This window comes from Clytia hemisphaerica, unplaced genomic scaffold (genome assembly GCF_902728285.1).
Source record: "Clytia hemisphaerica strain Z4C2 unplaced genomic scaffold, Clytia hemisphaerica genome assembly, whole genome shotgun sequence".
In the NCBI taxonomy this organism is placed as follows: domain Eukaryota; kingdom Metazoa; phylum Cnidaria; class Hydrozoa; order Leptothecata; family Clytiidae; genus Clytia; species Clytia hemisphaerica.
Window position 1 is genome coordinate 279,220 of NW_027103495.1, and position 19,304 is coordinate 298,523.

Consider the following 19,304-nt stretch of genomic DNA (forward strand, 5'->3'; position numbering starts at 1 on the left):
CGCGCCACTTCTTTATTTAATTTACCACCCTAAACTCGATCCAATCCTTTTTCACACTTTTTCCATTGTCTTTAGGTACGAAATGAAGACTGGGACGGTTCTTAGGGTAGTAAAACGGACAAATAAATGCCTGTGCGGCAATTGGCTGCTACGGCCGAAAAGGTGTAATGAATTAGAAGGCAACGACATGGTTTCTTTTCTATAATAGATCAATGACCATAATGTTATATCAAAATTACAATGACAGCATTCTTGCTACCATATACCATCCTATGCGATTGAAGATATGATGATTTTAATGAATTGCACATGTTAAAATAGTCTCTTGGTATTATGGAAAATGCTTCTTTTCGTGGTAAAAAGAGTATGCCAAATTGGAATTATTTTAGGGCTTTAACTATTCTTGATTTCACGTTCATCGTTGGTTTAATATGGAATTCGCCATTTTACACTGATTTATTTTGTGCCGGGCAAACAGGTAATCTTATTTAGATCATTTACTTTAAAGTCTCGAACAAACTTCTCTCGCTGCTTATTAAAGGTTTTCAAATAAGAGTGATATTGTTTGCTTACTCATCAATTTTAACTTGCAAGCCTTTTTGCATTGAATTGACACGGATGTGGAGCAAGATTGGTCCAGAAAGTGGAAAAGATAATTTTTTGTTCATTCAGCACAATAAAACACTGATAGGGAGACACTGACCTAATATGAAATATGTCTCAGATATGAAACGGGAATACTTAATGTAAAAATAAAACCTTTAATTTTCGAAAGATTTTCCCCGTTCTTATTAGCCCCCCCCGTTTATTTGTTTTTGAAAAATGATGAAGAATTGCTCTAAATAGCCTGGTTTTAGCTTATAATTACCTTATTTTGGAGTTTTTGGAGGTACAATTTCACCCCTCTACTATATACTATTTTCGGGACCTTAAAGTATAACCATTGTATTGAAATTTTCAGATGCAAAAATTTTAACCAATATTTTGAGATTTATCTGTATGGTAATAATAGAATCTTAAGTAAAATTACATTATTTAAGGCGGGTTATATAAGGCTACCCTTTTCTGTGTATTCAACTGCATTTAAAGCACTTTAAAACAACTTTTGTTTGCGGTGTTTGAAAAAGATCAAAACCACCACACAAATGCTTAAATTTTCAAGTACCTTCTTGACAAGAGTTTCATACACCGCATTGCCTTGATGAGCTCTTGCTTGCTACAAAAATTGTGCTGTGATTGCCAAATACCTAAAATATATTTGTGATGACAAGGCCTTAAATGAGTTTTGAAAGTTTTTAAACTGCAGTACATTGTATTTCATAACTTTTTGATTGTCTTTTACAATCAAGGGATATTCATAAAATTTAACCATTATGTTTGAAGATAAAAAAGACTGAAAATTTTCAAGTTGATGAGTGAAAATAAATGTCCGTTACCCTGTCAGAAGAACGATTGGTTTATACAGAAGTATTTCCGAAATTCAAACATGCAATTTTTTTAAAAACTATATTTTTCTGAAAAAATAGATTTGACTACAAAGAAACTTCAAGTCAAGCACTTATACATCACTGTGTCAAAGACCCGGTTAGATACCCTATTCACAGGAAGATTTGGCTAAAATTTCGTCCCTGTGGGAAAAATACCCTGAAATTTTAGTCCGACTAGGAAATTCTTTTTTTTCATCCCGACTAGGAAATTTTTTTTTTTCATCCCCACTTAAAATTCAATGTAAAAGCTCGTACTCCAAAACCATCCTTACTGGATCCCCCTTGGGATTTCCATCGAAATTTTCATTCCCATTGCGGGAAGGAGTTCCACCAGGGCTGTGAGACAGGATTATACTCGTGCAAAGATTAAGTATAGTGTCGATGGTATAGTCGAAATCTCAATTCGTGCATCACATGTTCACGACACGCATTCATGCAATTTTTTCTTCAATTTATTATATACATTATAAGGCAAGCTTCTGTGACATCTTGATTACGTACTTCCTTTGAAAGAAAAGCGAAGACCAAAAATACCATACATAGTTAAAGACACCCCCTTCTCACAGACCCACTGCAGTTTTTGGTACCAATTTTAAGGCCTTGGGCTTTCTCTTGTTAGTTTATTGACTGTATATAAATTATATTTAAATTTGCATTCACTCTTCAAAATTTTGAGTTACGTGTAACCAGTGGCGTGGTGGCAGGGGGGGCCAGGGGGGGCCAGGCCCCCCCCCCAGCGGAGCCCTTTTGAGAAGGGGCGCCCAAAAATAAGGGACGCCAGGAAGGATTTTTTAGGCGCCCATATCGAAAGATTGACAAATGAAAAAACAAAAATGGCGCCCCTCATCACGTCAAAAACTCATAGTTGTTAAAATGAGAATAATTCTATTGTTAAAATGTTTATGCTTTACTTAAGTTCGTATCCAGTCCTTTTTAGCTCACTGTTCGGTGATTCTGATACCGCTTACGGAAGTTTGTAGCACGTCTATCAGTAGAATAAAATGTTGCGCAAGTGACTCTGGGTACAAGATTAGGACAGTAGGGACTTCATTTTCCTCTACTAATCAAACCTTCATATCATATCAACTATGATATTTTAAATATTTTCTTAAAAAACAAATTTGATATGACATATATTTTTGTAATTTTTGGCAAGCACTGGGAAGATTTTGTATGATAGTTGTTTTCTAATTGTTTGTTTTTGTTTGAAAATCTGTTTGAGACTTCTCATACTCTCGAGGCATTTTTATATCAATAAACTGCAGCTCTGCACGTTTTTTATAAGAAAATCAAAAACATTCTAAGACTTCAGTTTTGTTCTCATCTTTTTGAGTTTTAAGCCTGAAAATTTTCTTAACATGTTATTCTTTTCACACTTCATTCGATAGGCAATTTTGTGCAATTTGTAGGTGTTTATTCTGGTTGTTTTAGAGTCAATTAAGCCTTGAGATGTTGCTAATTTTTCCTTACTTTCTGGCCATCGAAGTCTTATGTTCTTATATAGTTTGCTCTTATTCAAAAATTTCCATGGAGTAAGGTTTATAAGGTATTGTTAACTAAGGAGACAACAAGATTTGTTCCAGTTAAGAGGGCATTCGAGTTATAGAGATTCTATAGTTATAGACACCGCCTTCTCACATACCCACTGGGGACCCCTTCCCACTGAAAAAATTTGCCAAAATATTGTCCTAATGCAAAACTATACCCTAATTTTTGTCCCCCCTGAAAATAATCAGATAAGAAAAAATCCTCAATGCAAAATATTGTGCTATCTTTTTCCATCCCCGCCGAATTTTCTGGCTTGAAAACAATGGATTTCAAATCCCTAGCCATAAAAAAGTGGGATAATCAATCCCCAGCAAGTTTATTTTGGTCTGTTATTTTTACCACAACTGGCTAAAAAACCCTACCGGGTCTGAGAGAAGGGGGTGTTTATAGGGACTCTGCCGTATTTCGAAATTGGCGCGCATTTCTAGTGGTAAAGGGGTAAAAGGAAATTAACCATCCCATTTTTAAAATTCAGACATCTTGATCGCTATCAGAATTATAACAAAAAAGAACTAAGGGACTGGGTTTGAGTTTAGCATTTATGCTCTAGGCAAAAACTAAAGGCAAAAACTCCAACCAAGGGAAATTTATCGTCTGCTCTCACGGATATGTAATTGTAAAGTAAAAAAATTGATATTGATATTGCATCAAGAATTGATATGAACCTTGCTTTGAAAAATAAGTCTTGCTGATAAGGTGTTCTATATAAGAAAAATACCGAACAAGCGAAACACACAACATTTAAAGTTTCATGCAAAGCGGGTAAAGACCGCCTGCGGTTTTTGGGAAGGACAACCGCAATCATTTTTGAAGGCTTGTCTAAAAAACAAAAAAGAATATTGACATCGGTCTTTACTTTGTGATACAGATCTGACACAACAGCACACTTGAAAAAATACAATTTCTGAAATGAACAAATAAGCTTGCAAAAATATGGGATGGTAAAAAACTACGCAATAACCCAATAACACTGCGAGGCTGGACATATTATTGTTAAAGTTTATTTTGGAATGTGCAAAATGTCTTAAAAAATCGAATACCCTCCAAGAGCTCAAAGAGTGACAATCAAGTCGTTCCAGATTGTGGACCCTTATTGGTAAAACTCTTGAGAAATTTGTTCTAATGATTTCATGTCAATATATTTTTAACAGCAAATATTGGGTGATACAACCTTTAGCTTACTAAAAAGGTGAAATTCTAAAGCAAAGTCAATTTCTGATGAAAATATCTATAATTTTTCAGTCAATACATCTTTCTTATATGCGTAGAGTTTATCCTTCAGACAGTTTACGGAAAGATAGAGTTTAAAACCAACGGACGATACCAATTTACACTGTAAACACCTCCATCCCAGGTTAACCTTCGTTCTCAAATTCATGCCACCTCCTGTAAATTAGTCTCTTTAGTGAACCTTGTGTAGACGATAGGATCATCTAGTATCGAACATTCAATGTACATACCCAGCTGGCACACAACGTTAATTAAACGGATATCTAATGTTCATAACGTTCATATAATGTTCGATGAACGTTGAAAGAACGTTGTGAGCCAACTGGGTTTAAGAATTATACTGCTCATTAATACAAGTGAAGAACTGTCTGGAAAAGCGGATAAATTTCTGCACTTTTTAAAAAGCAATGGCTACAAGAGAATTTTACAAGGGATTTGTGCGGAGATTATCAATCGGAAAATGTCGGATTTCATTAATTTCCGAGTCGTATCCGAGCGCTACAAAAACACTCATGCAAACAAACTAATAATTGATAAGCTACTTAAAAGCTTGCAAATAAAGAAGACTTTGATGTTGTTTTTCCAAAGCAAGTGGCCATCTTATATGAAAAGCAGATCATTGAAAATCCAATCTTTACGACTTTAAAATGCGGTATTTCATTTTTCAAGAGGCTTTTACTTTAATCCTTCCGCGTTTTGAGTATGGTGAGCCACAGGCGAATCAACATAACGGAACGGGTTTTCTTTGCAACTGCATGTGTACCTTCATTTAGCTAACTTTTGACTTACTCTTAACACTTTCTTGACTATTCTTCGTGAGTACGCATTTTTTTGCCTGCTGAAAATTTATTCCGAGACCCTAAATCAAAAAAATATGGATTTTACATGAGAATATAAAGAATGATTAGTCAGCATTTGAAAAGAGCTTTCAAACGGACTCAAATTATGATTTGTTTTGCTCCCGCAAAAATTCCGTTCCATCCTAAGCCCATTGATAGGTGCATCAAAAAGCTAGCTTGCTAAAGCTTTTTGTAAAAGAAGCTAAGTTATCGTTCTACTTCGTTTTTTGCCTTTTCGCATTCGAAACTTATTTTCATTCATCTACGAAACATCCATGACGTAAAATTTTTAATCGCGTTATTAAAACCGATAAGCTGCGTTTGACTTAAAAAATGAACTGTTAATTGTTAGACGTCCTTAGATGTCAACAACAAATAGGGTGAAAATCTTTTATGATTTATTTGGTGTAAAAGACAATACTTAGTACCTTCTTACATTAAAACAAGGCAAATTTTACTTTATTTCGTTTAAATCCGAGTACCTCAGATTTAGTACATAAGTTTGCAGTCATAGGCGACCCGCATGCTCCTCTCTTGATAGCTGTCTACCCCAAGGTAGGGGAGGGCGGCACGCTTTTTCCCTGGATTGCTCCACTCATCAGTCTTGAACTTTTCCTTAATTTCTGAACATCAAGCTGAGAGACATCAAGCACCATTTTTGCATCAAGCACCTAATGACGCGACCAGGGCTTGGATGCCGTTGTAGATCAGATTTTTTTAATGTTTAAACGTCTTGAAGATACATTTTCTGTATATTCTGTATATTCTGGGACCTCTATATCAAAGGCAAAAAAAATGAGGTTAAAAAACCTTTGTAGAACTTTGAGAAATTGATTCAGCTTTCCTTTAGTCAATGATAAACTAACTTTCAACCGGCTTGTGATATGTGATATGTGATATTATGCGCTAAGTTTGAGTTGAAACTTTTTAAAACCCTAAACTTAGCATCTTGAAACAAAGTTAAAAACCAACCAGACAGGTGTCCTCTAAAATATAGGCCCGGAGGTACTAGGGCTCCTAAAAATCATAAAAATCGTGAATTTTCCAACCCCACCCCCCTCGGGAATATAGTACAGTACCTTAGACTTGATACCCCTTCGATACATAGCCTACCAAGAAAATAAGAAAACGTTAAAGGGTAAAGAGTCATTTAAAGTTTCAGTCATTGCGTAATTCTGTTTACAGACCAAATATACTTTAAAAAAGTTTAGATTTGAGTCATGCTTTTTTAAGAAATGCACAAAGAAGTTCATATTCTGCTGGCTACTTTAAACTAACATTTTACCTATTCTTTGAAATACGTTGATAATTTAATCTCGATCTGAAAATATGCAATCACAAGCAGATGAAAGCATTTTACCCTTGAAATTCTGCAAACTTATCCTCTATTCCGATGGTGGATTGGCATTCAAAGGTTTTTTTAGTCGCTTGGGGTAAAAAAAGGACTAAAACTCGATTGGATATACTAAGAAACCTTTGAATGCCAATCCACCATCGGAATAGAGGATAAGTTTGCAGAATTGCAAGGGTAAGATGCTTTCATCTGCTTGTACCTATGTTTTTCATCAATGGGGATTCGAATCCCAGGAGTCAGAAAATTCAGTTGGAAAATATAGCGCAAAATTTTTCAGTGTTGATTTTTTGGTCAGCCTAAGCTGAGCATTCAAATCCGTAAAATTCATTTCTTCTTCCATCATCATAAGACGGCAAAAAAAAAATCCGATTTCCCGATCTCACTTTGATTTTTAAACTTTCTTCCGATCGGGTTAACTTTTTGGGTACTTTTAGCGTGCGTTGTTTTTATAGATCATAATGTGGTGTTTCAAGATGGCGGCTCAAGCGATAAGTCAGATGTGATAAGTCAGTGTTGTTCCGATCGGGTTAACTTTTTGGGTACTTTTAGCGTGCGTTGTTTTTACAGATCATAATGTGGTGTTTCAAGATGGCGGCTCAAGCGATAAGTCAGATGTGATAAGTCAGTGTTGTACCAAAGTATTTTCAAGTGTAAATCTGTTGCAAGCTTCAATTTCTGTCATTTATTTTTTTAACTCGGCAAATCAAACACATAATTTTTCATCAAGGGGATTCTTTTTTTTACACCTTTGAAGGTTTTAAAGCCGTTTTGCTCAAGTTTTTGTTTATGTTGAATTTTCTGATACTTTTTTGCTGCTTTTTATTAGTTTTTGCAATAAAAACATTTTTTTCTTGTTTGCCTCTAGTTGGATTGATGGTGTTATAATGTTATTGGAATTTGATAAAAGTTTTACAAAAGTACAGCTACTGTCTAAATTTGATAGAGACTGGATGCAATCGTGCTTTTTTGGACTTGGTTTGCTTGGACGTGTTTGAAAGGTCGAATCGCAAAAAATGTTTGGTTCCCGTCATTTCTACTTTAAAAAGTGGGGGTCAGTTTGTCGAAAATATTTTTCTTTCAAGAAGCAGCTATATACATCTTGTTGAAAGGGAATCCGTACCCGTGTGGACTGATCTGAATTAAGAAAATTGAGAAAACCGTGGATAAACTAGTTTTCGGTTTACTCTCCATTAGCATGCGGCTCGCTACTTCGATTTGAAAACTTGTAAACACAGAGCGTGCAGAGGTCGACAGTGGAAATCCAGCAAAGCAGCGGAAAAGCTTTCTGACTCTCCAACTCTACCTGCTGACCGTAAATCAGGGTCGGTCAGATGACGGGAACCAAATGATGACATCACATCTCCTATTATTGGACTTGCAAAATTATGACAAATGGTCTTTGGAATTTGATCAATTATATTAATATTAATATATACAGTTCTTGTTGAAATTGATCAAACTATTTTTCACGCAGTTCCGGACGCAGATAGTGTTTTTCTAACCTTTTCTAACCTTGGCGCACGTTTTGACTGAATGATGGAATGGAATGAATGGCGATAACAGTTTATACATATCTCTTATCAGACTTGCAGAAAGCGGACTGCAGAAAGTTCTGAAAAATGGTTTCTAGAATTTAATGAATTATACCGTCAAGTTACACAACATGCACAGTCATAACAAACAGATCCATCTGGTCTTCATTTAACATTGTTTTAAAGTTTAAAAAACACTACCAGTGCTTGGCACAGAAGAGAGGAATCCCAGTTGAAATTCCGTTGCCCTGTTGAATTTATTTATTATGGTCGTGTGTTTATTCCGCCAAGGCGGTAAAGCGATCGCCCAAATTCATAGACCATTCAAAAGGGAGTTTAAAGCAAAATAGGGGGAAAATGAGCTTCCCTGCATAGTTATGAATTTTAAGTTTTGCTTTCGATTATCATTTGCGACCAGAAAAGTCTTCAAGATGGTTGTGTGCATGTTGTGTAACTTGACGGTACTAAACTACAAAATTTATTTACGAAGACTAGATGTAAATTATGTTTTTCTGACCTTGCCAAATTTTGGCTTTCACTGAATAGCAGTCAGTTTTTACGTACCTCATTGGCCTTGCAGACAACTGACAAATGGTTTCTGTAATTTGACCAAGTCTACCAAAATACAGTTCCTGTTGAAATGTTATAAAAATGAACTACTGTACGTTTTGCAAAGATTTTGATGCAAATTGTGTTTTTCTGGAGTTTGCGCTTTGTGACTTAAAGTTTGTAGCTTGTTAGTGTTATTGGAGTTTTATCAAGTAAAACAAAAAGTACAGTTTCTATGTATATATATTTGATGGATATCTTTATTTTGGTTCTGACGTTTTGGCAATTTTCTTATTTATTTCTACTAGATAACACTTTGTATATCTGACATATGGATATTGTCTCCATACTTTGATCTTCTCGTGGGGGGGGGGGGGGCTTGGAGGAGCTCTCAGGCTTGTTTTGAATAATTTTAAATCAAGTTATCAAATGTTTCACATTTTGTACATTATTCAACATTTTTAGTCTACTCTGTTTCAGTACATCTCTTACATCTGTTAACCCACTTATTAAAGCTATCTAGCTAAGCTCTATCGGCTGACCTTCCAGCCTCGGCTGGTTTATTTATAATTGCTTTCAGCAGGGACAAAGATTGGAGTATGATTTTCCACTGGGGACGATTTAAAGTCAATTTATCCAGGAAGAGGGGGTCCCACCGGGTCTGTGAGAAGGGGGTGTATAATGATGCCTAAATTAGCCCTTGGACTGGAGTTCCAATTCTAAATGGAAGAATAGTCAAAAGTGTTGATTAGTTTTCTTAGATGGTTAGATTTACTTAAAAAATAATACAAAATTCTTGATTTATTTTCCTGGGATCATACGTGAGATGAATCAAATGTTTGAACATATACTTAACTCTCTGTTTGAACTCACGTATAAAAAACCAACAAACAACAGATCAAGTTTTTCCTATAACCCACCCTGAGAATAGCAGGCTAAAGCTTGCAAACAGCCTATGTGTTTACAACTTTACTTATTATAGATACAGATTTATACTAAATCAAGCCTTAAACCATGACCAAAATTAAACTTTATATTTTTATAACTATAGGGTTCAACCCATTTATAGAATCTTTTGGGCACCCTTGGGGCGACCCAAGTTATTTTTGATTTTATCCATAAATCCTAATTTAGAAAATTCTGCTTTATTATTGCTCACTCAAGGGAGCTTTTAAAAATATAATTCAAATTTTTTTTGAATTGCTGAGTTCAACCCCTTCTCAACCGCAATAGTGGCTTTTGCCTTAAGAGTATAACTTTTAAAGTTTCTTTTTTTTGAAAAAGGTCTCTCTAAGGGTTAGACTTTTTTCAAAAATAGAACATTTTTTCCAAAAAGTCTCTGTCACCTTTTCAGCAAAACTTTGGTCTCTCTAAGGGTCGGTTTTCGGAGGTCCCGTCCGCACATACACCTCATTCGCCAGCCCTACCATTCCCCCGGCGATTGTCACAAAATGAATCGTGTAGACCTTGTCATAATCCTTATCATTTCACTTTTACCGCAAAGGTCATTGACTCACGGAAAAAGAGGGCACGCGAGACAAGGGTCAGTAATTGACCCCCAGGCACGTCATCATAGAGCTTTGAAGGTCAGTACCCTCTCCCCATTTATACTTGAATATTGTGCAATAATCTATATTGCAGACTCAAAATAAAAACCACTTGACTTTTCGGGATATCTTTCAATTCAATGAAATGACGAAATAATTGATTATTCAAGCACTTGACTCGTCTTGGCTTTACTAAAAGGCCTTAAGCCCTGACCATTAACCTCAGTTGATTATCAATTAAAAAGTGTTAAGATTTCACATCCGTTTGATGAATATATAAAGGTGAAAAACCTCACTGTCGTATTTGTGGTAACCTAAGGTGTCTATTTTACTGACCTAAGTATTGTAAAGCGAATTAAATTTCAATGGGGAATGACTCAATAGGCCTCAGGTAATTTATTTATTATTTATTTCTAATTCAAGTGCTTGACACTTTGTATTACAAAAACAGGAAAATTTCTGCCCCCTTGGTGGACTACTTTAAGGAAGTCTTTCCTAAAGAATGTCAAATATCAAACAAAAGATCTTTTTAACACATTAAATTTTGGTTGTTTTCAAATCAGCGGTAACCTCTTCCGTTAATTTTTGATTTGTCACTGAAACAAAAGAGGTCAAAACATTAAGGTTTTATTATGAAAGTAAACGTTTCATACGATTAATTCTTAATTACAATCTATAATGTACAAATAAGAATTTCACTTTTTTAGAATCTAAGCGTGATAATCAAATAGGGAAGTAGCAAATTATCAAGAGCGCCAATTTTTATATTACACGTTTTTTTTTTATAAGAACGTCAAAAATTTTCGAAGCCTTCGGATGTTCTTAGTTTTTTGGATTTGAAGCCTAAAAATGTTCTTAAAATGTTCTTATTTTCAGCATTTTTTGAGCATTTTGATGTAATTTCTTAAGAAATTGCATGTTTTTAAGTCTCCAAAGCCTTAGTATGTTCTTAGAATGTTCTTAAATTTTTGGGCTCGAAGCCTTATGTTCTTATATAGTTTGTTCTTATAAAAAAAAAACGTGTACAGTACTCAAGTTTTTTTGAATTTGTTTACTTTTAGCTTTGGAACCTACCTTCTAAAACCTAAGTGAGAATCGATATGTCAAATTAACATCTATGTGAAAATTAGCTCGTTAAAACTGTCTCCAACCTGCTTCCAAATCCTTAAATAACCCTCACAACAGGTGATTACACTTAAAAAACTTGTGTCTAAAATTTAAAATTTTAGGATATTACTATTCCGTCATAATCCTAAATTTGAATGATTGGTTGGTAGAAATCTCAAAATAATAACTTTTAATTCCCCTTCAAAATACACCTGTTTCAAATGTTCACAGAGAAAGGCGTTCTCTGGTGTCCGAAAATTTCTCCGGGTGAGCTTCAAACCGGATTCTTAGAAAAATTTTCTTCAGTCGGCACACAACGTTAAGATAACGTTCATTCAACGTCCAGCCAGTGTGGCAGATTGGTCAAGTCATTCCAGATAGAAAGGTCCGATGTTAAAGGCGATTTTAGTGCAAAGAAACTGAAGCCTTTTTCGTTTAAGCGCTCTAAAAAGTGTCCCATGATGATATTAATCTTTACAGATTTGGTTAACCCAACCCCCTTTCATCAAGTCTCATTAAAACTACAACCTTTCCGAAATTCTCTTTTTGCTTTTGGTCAGTAGATATTGTCACCCTATTGAACTTTCAAAAAATCTTTTGTCTTTTGACGCGTTATTGAGAATTCCCAAAAGTCATTACATGTGAAATGATTGCTTTCTTGCTTTCTCAAGACTTCTACGCCAATATAAATATGAGCGTAGAAGTTTGTGCCCTGGCGAATAAATCATTTGCTGATTGCATCGTAACTAAGCAAACCGTTTTTCATCACCAGTTGTCCAGGCTAGCTGGTTCACTGCAGTTGAAGGCTAACAAAAAGGCTCCCCTTTTGAATGATTCAAGTTACCTCTATCATACCATAGATAAGTTATCAATTTTGAAGTGGGGCACAAATCGAGGCTCCACTTTTTCTTCCTTGATAACGGTTGAAGAATTACCTCTAGACTTCAGCTTGAAAACACCCCCTTCTCACAGACCCAGTAGGATTTTTCAGCCAGTGGGGATAAGAATAACGGACTGAAACTCAATGGGGATTGATATTCCCATATTTTCTATGGCTTGGAATTTTAATTTTTTTTTTCTCAAGTCAGAAAATTCAGTGGGGATTGGAAAAATGCAAAATTTTCTGACTTGGAAACCAAAGAATTGAAATCCCCAGCCATAGAAAATATGGGTATAATTTTTCACCGGGGACGATATTTTGGCCAATTTTCCCAGTTGGAAGGGGTCCCAGTGGGTCTGTGAGAAAGGGAATTTGAAATTCTATGGTCATTGCACTGAATGTTTTAGGCAAACTCATGGTTGAATTTGTTGTTGTTATTGTCTTTAATAATGAAAATTGTTGTGACATTATGGACAAATCTGTGCTCCAAACCTTTCCAAGAATGTCTTTTTGCTTGGGAACATTGGCTTCGCGTAATTGGGCCAAACGTAGTGTTCATTCATAATTTTCACTATCACAACCTAAGTTAACTCTCTCATTTGGAGAAGAAAAAAGTATTCTTTACACCATAATTTGTTTATTGGGTTTAGAAGAAGAATCACATGGCTTAAAATGAGAGTCATGTAAAGACGAGCTTTTGGAAAATCCGTTTTACAAATGTAAACTTTTTGTTATTGTGGTGGACATGTCGTCAATGTTGTTAGCATTTTATCTCACATGTGCCTTGTGTGTTTATTTTGTGGTAAAAAAAGAATGTCTCTTTTATGCATGTAATGTTGACACTGTGGCATCGTCATTCTACAAATGTTAGAAATGCTTGTCGCCTGCTTTGCCTGAGGGTCTTTTTTTTAAAGTAAAATGTGAAGTATCATGGCCCGACTGAATAGAATAACCATTGTTAACGAATTGGTAATTTTTCATTGAATATGTGTACCACCAAGGTATTAAATTTACCCTTCTAGCTTTTAAGGAGAGTGAATTGCCTGGTTAAATTTGCCATGAATAGATTTTCCAAGATTTAAACATTAAATCGTGTTTATTTTTCTTTCACTGAAAAGAAATTTGTAATTAAATATTGATTTAAGATTTAAGAGGTCTGTCTTAAGGACATATTTCTTCATGTTGGTTTTTACACACAAAAATTTGAAATGACCCCCGTCAGAGCTCGCATAGCATCCGTGACTAAATAATTCTGAAGGCTCGAAAATTTAAGAAACAATCATTGGTCCAATAATAGTTATTTTTGCTTTTAAAAATAAATACTTTCTCTTGAATTTGTATATAGACAAAATATTTGAGAAAAAACATTTTTTAGGGTTATGCTCATTGAACTTTAGAAATGTTTACATCTCAGTCGGGGGTTCAAAATTTCATGATTATCGCTTGGCTCAGTGTGACGCGCGAAAAAAAACTTCATCCGATCCTGTCAATCAAAATTAAATTATTTTTTTTTGTTTCCATTCTTTTTCTCGATCCCGTCATCATTGACAGATAGACGAATAAAATCTGACAACATTCTCATTACTGGTTTATTTAACCAATTGTTAACCTCCAATACACACGAGGTTTAACGTGGTTTTAAAATATTCTTTAAAGATTTTATACGATTTTCCAACACGAAAGCATATAGTTAGAACCATTGGAACCATAATAAAATTACATTGCTGATTGCTTATATTGATGATATTAGAGTTACTCCGTCACTGGAATAAATACATAGACGTGATATTTATTATTTAATTAAACTGGTAAGTATTTTATCAAAATAATATATTTTGAACTTGAATTTTCCAAACTGTTGAACTGTGGGTAAACTGTACAAATTATTTTGAGAGCTAAGAACATTCCAATTGCGGTAATTGAGTCAATTGCAATTGCAATTGCAATGTATGTAATTTTTCATAATTTTCCAAAATAAATGAAATATAATCATCTTGGGTAAGACGAAAATTTTATGAATATAAATTTCAGATTTGCCAGAACTGGAAGAATCATAAATCAGGTTTGAAATTGAAATACTGATGAAAAATTTCTTAAAATTTGCAATTTGTTTAAAAGGCCGAAGTATTATTGTAGAGTGACATTGTAGACTTGGCCAAGATTACTCTATAGATAATACTTACAGAAAAGTTTTTCTTCCAGCGGATCAAAAAACTTTGACAAAAAAAATATGATGACTAAAATGGGACCAAATCGTGTTTTAAGTGATTTATAATCAAAACATTCCATAAAGCTACTTAGACAAAAATAATAAGTGCTCTCAAAGACTGTAGACCCAATTAAGGACATATTTTTTGTATTCAATGTTATATTTGGGTAATTTTTTCCTGAGGACTGAAACTATTTTTAGGAAATGTTTTATTTTGAATAATAATGATGAATTATATACCTTGAAATTACTTTGAATTTACTTGACCTTTTTAGGGAAATCTTTATTTGCGCCTTAAATTCTTACTCTCTAATTGATTAATGGTTGACCTTTATAAATCACAAATTACATTAAGATCCCCTCTGTCATTAGTCCAATTTTAATTAACTAGTACAGTGAGTCTCCATAGTTCGAACACGCACAGGGAACTCAAATTTGTTCGAGTTAAGGAAATTTCGAGATATGGAGTTTATAGGGTGCTGTTAACTGAAGGGAAAACTTGTTCGAGTTTATGAGGCATTTAAGTTATAGAGGTTTGAGTTAAAAAGACTCCACTATATTTAAATTATTCAGTTCCAATTAAGCCAAAAATGGGTTGGTCCTCTCATACAATTTGTCAAAAAATAAAACAGGAGTGTCACACAACGCCCAATCTGTCATTTTCATGGAAACTATTTCAGAATTTCGGCTTAAATAATATAACAACCAGATTTGATGAATCACAAAAAGGTTAATACTGAAGTTGTCAAATAATGTTACCCAAACATAAAATCTTAGTGACAGGCGGTTAAATTTTTTAAAGAATTATCCTCGACAGGTTTTTTCAAGAAAGACAAATATCTCATCTTATTTTGAAGTGTTTAAACTTTTGAAACACTTTTTTTTCAATATTGATAAGATGCATAAGTCTTTGTGGTAAGCTAAGCCTTAATGTTTATTTACATTAAGTCTTTATGTGAAAGTACCCACTTAGTATTTCAAAACATTGAAACAGAATTTTTGTATGACCGAATTTGTGAGAAACGTGCCAAAGAAAAAATGTTCGGTCAGTTAATCATTTTGATTTCGGATTAGTCCAATATTGTAGACATAACTTAGATTATAAATCCATAATTTTGAATGACACATCCCTGCCTCGTTGACCCAGGGTTATAAATTTTAGTCATTAGGATCATATAAACAAATTTAAAGACCTTAAAGAATTTAAAAGGGATAGGGAAATCACTCACTCGTCAGTGAGTTGGGAATTTCTATAGATCTCATATCTGAGACAGCAATTTTGATTTTCAGTGGAGATTAAATTTAGGGGATTTTTTGGTGGATTTCTTAATGGTTACAGTGTCCTTCAAGATCAGTGACTCAGGGGTGTATAAAGTACCAACTGAAAAATAGTTATTTTTTAAAGTATTTTCCTTAAAAACGATGATATTGCCTAAAAATGCTCCTAAATATATTACATGAAAATAGCTGCACAAAAATTGAGTTGTGTTGGCATGAAAATATCCCATATGAAACTGCCTATCATGTTTTATTTTGCTTCATGCACTAGTGTTTGCAAAGCTATAACCGTTAATAGCCACATGAAATAAAGAACCGGCCGTTTGGGTCTGTTTACATTGCGGTCACAAATGAAATTACAAGATGTTCATGGGTTAACAAGACAAGAACCTTTTGTTTTATTGTCTTTATTACCAAAACTGACACTTGAAATAGTTGTTGACAATGAAACTATAACACATCTATTGTTCTTTTTGTTTTTCTTATCAACCAATGAGCATCGTATCTGTAAAAAAAAACTTTAAAAAGGTTGTTCTTCCTAATTTCCGATAGTATTTGATGAGAGGGTAGTAACAGAGTTGTGTACATTAAGTGACACCTTCATATTTGCAAAAGGCATTAATATTTGAACTTACCACGCACCCAAGTGTATAATAAATGAGCATGGTGGTTAAAGAACAAGAGACACTACCAACTTATATGCAATTAGAATCTTATAGTAACCAGAACACACAAATGTTTACGTTTTCAGACACGAACACAACCACTGGCATCACCAATAATTCAACAATGGAAAACAGCCAATCACATTTCGATGGTTTAACTTCACCAGAAAGTATCACCAACCCACATTCTCCAAGTTTAGATGATAAAAGCCATGGCGGATACTACTCCAATGGCAGTCCACCAGATACATTCGTCAGATCCAGTTCACAATCAAGTTTAACAGGAACAATGAGCCCTACAGAATATGGAGATTTGAGATCACCAGTGAATCGTCAAGATACATTCTTCTCACAGAATCAATTATTTGATTCACAACCATTCCCAGGACAAACATACAATGTTTTTGGAGATAATACAACAGTTCAACCATTAGATAGTCCACCAGTTCACCATCACCATATGATGAGTCCACAACAAAGCCTTGATATCAAATCACCACTCGATGTCAAACCAATGCAAAACTCACAGCAATTCTACCAACATGATGTTTTACAACAACAAATCCCTGGACAATTACCAAGTCCGAATTCACATCGTGGTGGCAATATGTCTTCGATTGGAATTCCGAGCGTCTCTTCACCATATAGTGCTGGCTATAGACCGTCTTATCCACAAGTGAACGATATGTTTGGACAAAGCAAACAAGATTTTTATATGCAATCTCCATTTTACCCTGGATACCCAAATTACTGGTAGGAAATATTTTTATATTGAATATTTTCAGTTTTACGATGATTAAAGCTCGGATACTCTTTTAAATTTCCGTCATATTTAAAAACAATAAAGTATTTATGTTGTTATGTCTAGAGATATCATCGCGGAATATTTTTATAATTGCACTTAAGCATTGCAAAACCTTAAAAAACCAATAAAATTCAACATTGAATTTCCTTGAAGGGGATATAAAAGGTACTGTTTGAAATTTAATATCCCGGAGCACCACTTAAGTGTAACAGCCAAATGAGATGATCACTTAGAAACAATCTAGTGCCGAAAGACAGATAGTGGTTTTAGAAAACTTCAAATTGTTGCTTGAAGTAAACATAAACATTGTTTTTGGTTGGAACAATAAATTCATTTGAGCTGCTGTCAGCTTCCTATTTATGGTAAAATGCATCATTATAGCAACAATGTTCGAAAGTGACCATTTTTAAAGTTGGTTAAGGTGTTTTTACTAAAAAACAAAGCTTTAAATAATGGTCAAAGTAGATTTTTTCGTCTGAGAAGGATAATGGATTTCACACAGCAATTTAGAACTAATTCGTGAACTTTTGATGACTTATGCAGAATTTGTAGGCGGAAAAGCCTCTTTACTTCACTGAGACGAAAGAACTTTAAAAACTGTTTAAAGACGTATAAAGTTTTTATTTTAAGACCACGTATGCTACTTTTCAGGAAAAATCAAAATTATTCTTTCAATTCTTCAGGTATTTACGACAACCGACCAATCAGATTTTGACATGTATGTGGATCGACCAATCACCGTTCCCCAAATCAAAACCATGCAATAAACAATTCACAGTTATGCAAGATATCGTACGACACATAAACGACGAACACATCACTCGATTAGACAACAATGAATATGTCTGCTATTGGCAGAACTGTAGCAGGAATCTACTACCATTCAAAGCTAAATACAAACTGGTAAATCACATTCGAGTACATACAGGAGAAAAACCGTTTCCATGTCCGTTTCCCGGCTGCGGTAAATTATTCGCCCGATCGGAAAATCTGAAGATTCATAAAAGGACACATACAGGAAAACGCACAGGTTAGTTTCAATGTCTTTCTAATGTCCATGTAACGTCCATGTAAGATGAACGTTGAAATAATAAAATTTTGTGTTGCATTTTAATGATTTAAAAGTTTCTCAATTCATTTTGTTTGAAATTTAATGTTAAGAGTCTACGATGAACTATTTTTACTCGTCTAAAGTCGACATACGTCTCGTAAACGAATCGAGCTTATTCCAACCACGTTATAACGTTTAAAATTTTTCTATTTCCAACAGGTGAAAAACCATTTCCATGCGAGTATAGCGGTTGTGACCGTCGATTCGCTAATTCTTCCGACCGTAAAAAACACATGCACGTTCACACGTCCGATAAACAACCTCACAACTGCCGGACAACGCAGCCTAGCAACGGTAACCAAAGCAACGTAAACAAAATATGCAGTAAACCGTACAGTCATTCGAACGTAACACGAAAACATACAAAGATAAGCGATGGATATACAAACTCACATATCACTAACGATTTTATTAATACTTCGACTATAAGTAACGACGTTGCTAAAAACGGCTCGCCGACACCTTTCCCGGAAACAACAAAACCATTATCACACAGCGACCTAAACACAATTACCTATACAAACATTTTAGACAAATTTCCCTTAGAGCACAACAATTTACCACACCATCAGAACAATATTACTAAACACGACTTAGAAGAGCTTAGTAACGACATTCGACAACAATTAACGGCAGTGACGGATATGACGTCACATCATTTGACTGGACCAGCAGGACTCGACGATTCAGCCCTCATTGCGTCTACCCCGTGGTATAGCTACGGAAATCATATTTAGTTTTTTTTAAAGTCATTTTTTTAAACGCATTTTTGTCAGATTTTTATTTTAGCCTTGTTTTTTATTGTTATTTTTTAAAATTCTTTTGTCGTTTTTTTGAAGATAATATTGCGACCGTCATTCATAATACGAAACCTTGCCTACTAAGACATTGTAACCAAGTTTTAAAATTTTTTGGTCATAAGCCTAAGGTTTACAGTTTTGTAACAGTCCGAAAAATAATACAAAATTGCCTCTAATCTATTTAGATTAAAATTTTGTTTAAGTGTTTGGATTATAAGGTTTGTTTGTTATCATATTTTGAAAGTTTTTATCCAAATAGTCCAAGATTCGAAAATAACCTATACACATTTGCGACAAACAAATGCCCAAAAATTGTGATTAAAATTAGATCGGTTTTCGAAATAAAGCTTGGTGTAAGATTTT

General features: G+C 34.4%; 1 protein-coding gene across 2 annotated transcripts; it reads left to right on the forward strand.

Moving 5' to 3' along the window:
* Window positions 1-279: 279 nt before the first annotated feature.
* LOC136798687 (zinc finger protein ZIC 4-like) lies at window positions 280-19,087 on the forward strand. Of its 2 annotated transcripts, none has more exons than XM_067055339.1 (4): window positions 280-478; window positions 16,312-16,978; window positions 17,714-18,060; window positions 18,301-19,087. In XM_067055339.1, the coding sequence occupies exons 1-4, from the start codon at window positions 334-336 to the stop codon at window positions 18,876-18,878; spliced, it is 1,737 nt and encodes a 578-aa protein (XP_066911440.1). In that variant the 5' UTR covers window positions 280-333; the 3' UTR covers window positions 18,879-19,087. The 2 variants fall into 2 exon arrangements, with proteins under 2 accessions (XP_066911440.1, XP_066911441.1); XM_067055340.1 differs by lacking the exon at window positions 280-478 and adding an exon at window positions 13,668-13,881.
* The last annotated feature ends 217 nt before the right edge of the window (window positions 19,088-19,304 follow it).

Bases quoted from the DNA above. Each gene is read 5' to 3' on its own strand.
- LOC136798687 (XM_067055339.1), top strand. From the start codon at position 334: ATGGAAAATGCTTCTTTTCGTGGTAAAAAGAGTATGCCAAATTGGAAT. The intron at 479-16,311 runs GTAATCTTATTT...TTACGTTTTCAG, and splicing joins ATTTTGTGCCGGGCAAACAG to ACACGAACACAACCACTGGC. The intron at 18,061-18,300 runs GTTAGTTTCAAT...TATTTCCAACAG, and splicing joins ACATACAGGAAAACGCACAG to GTGAAAAACCATTTCCATGC.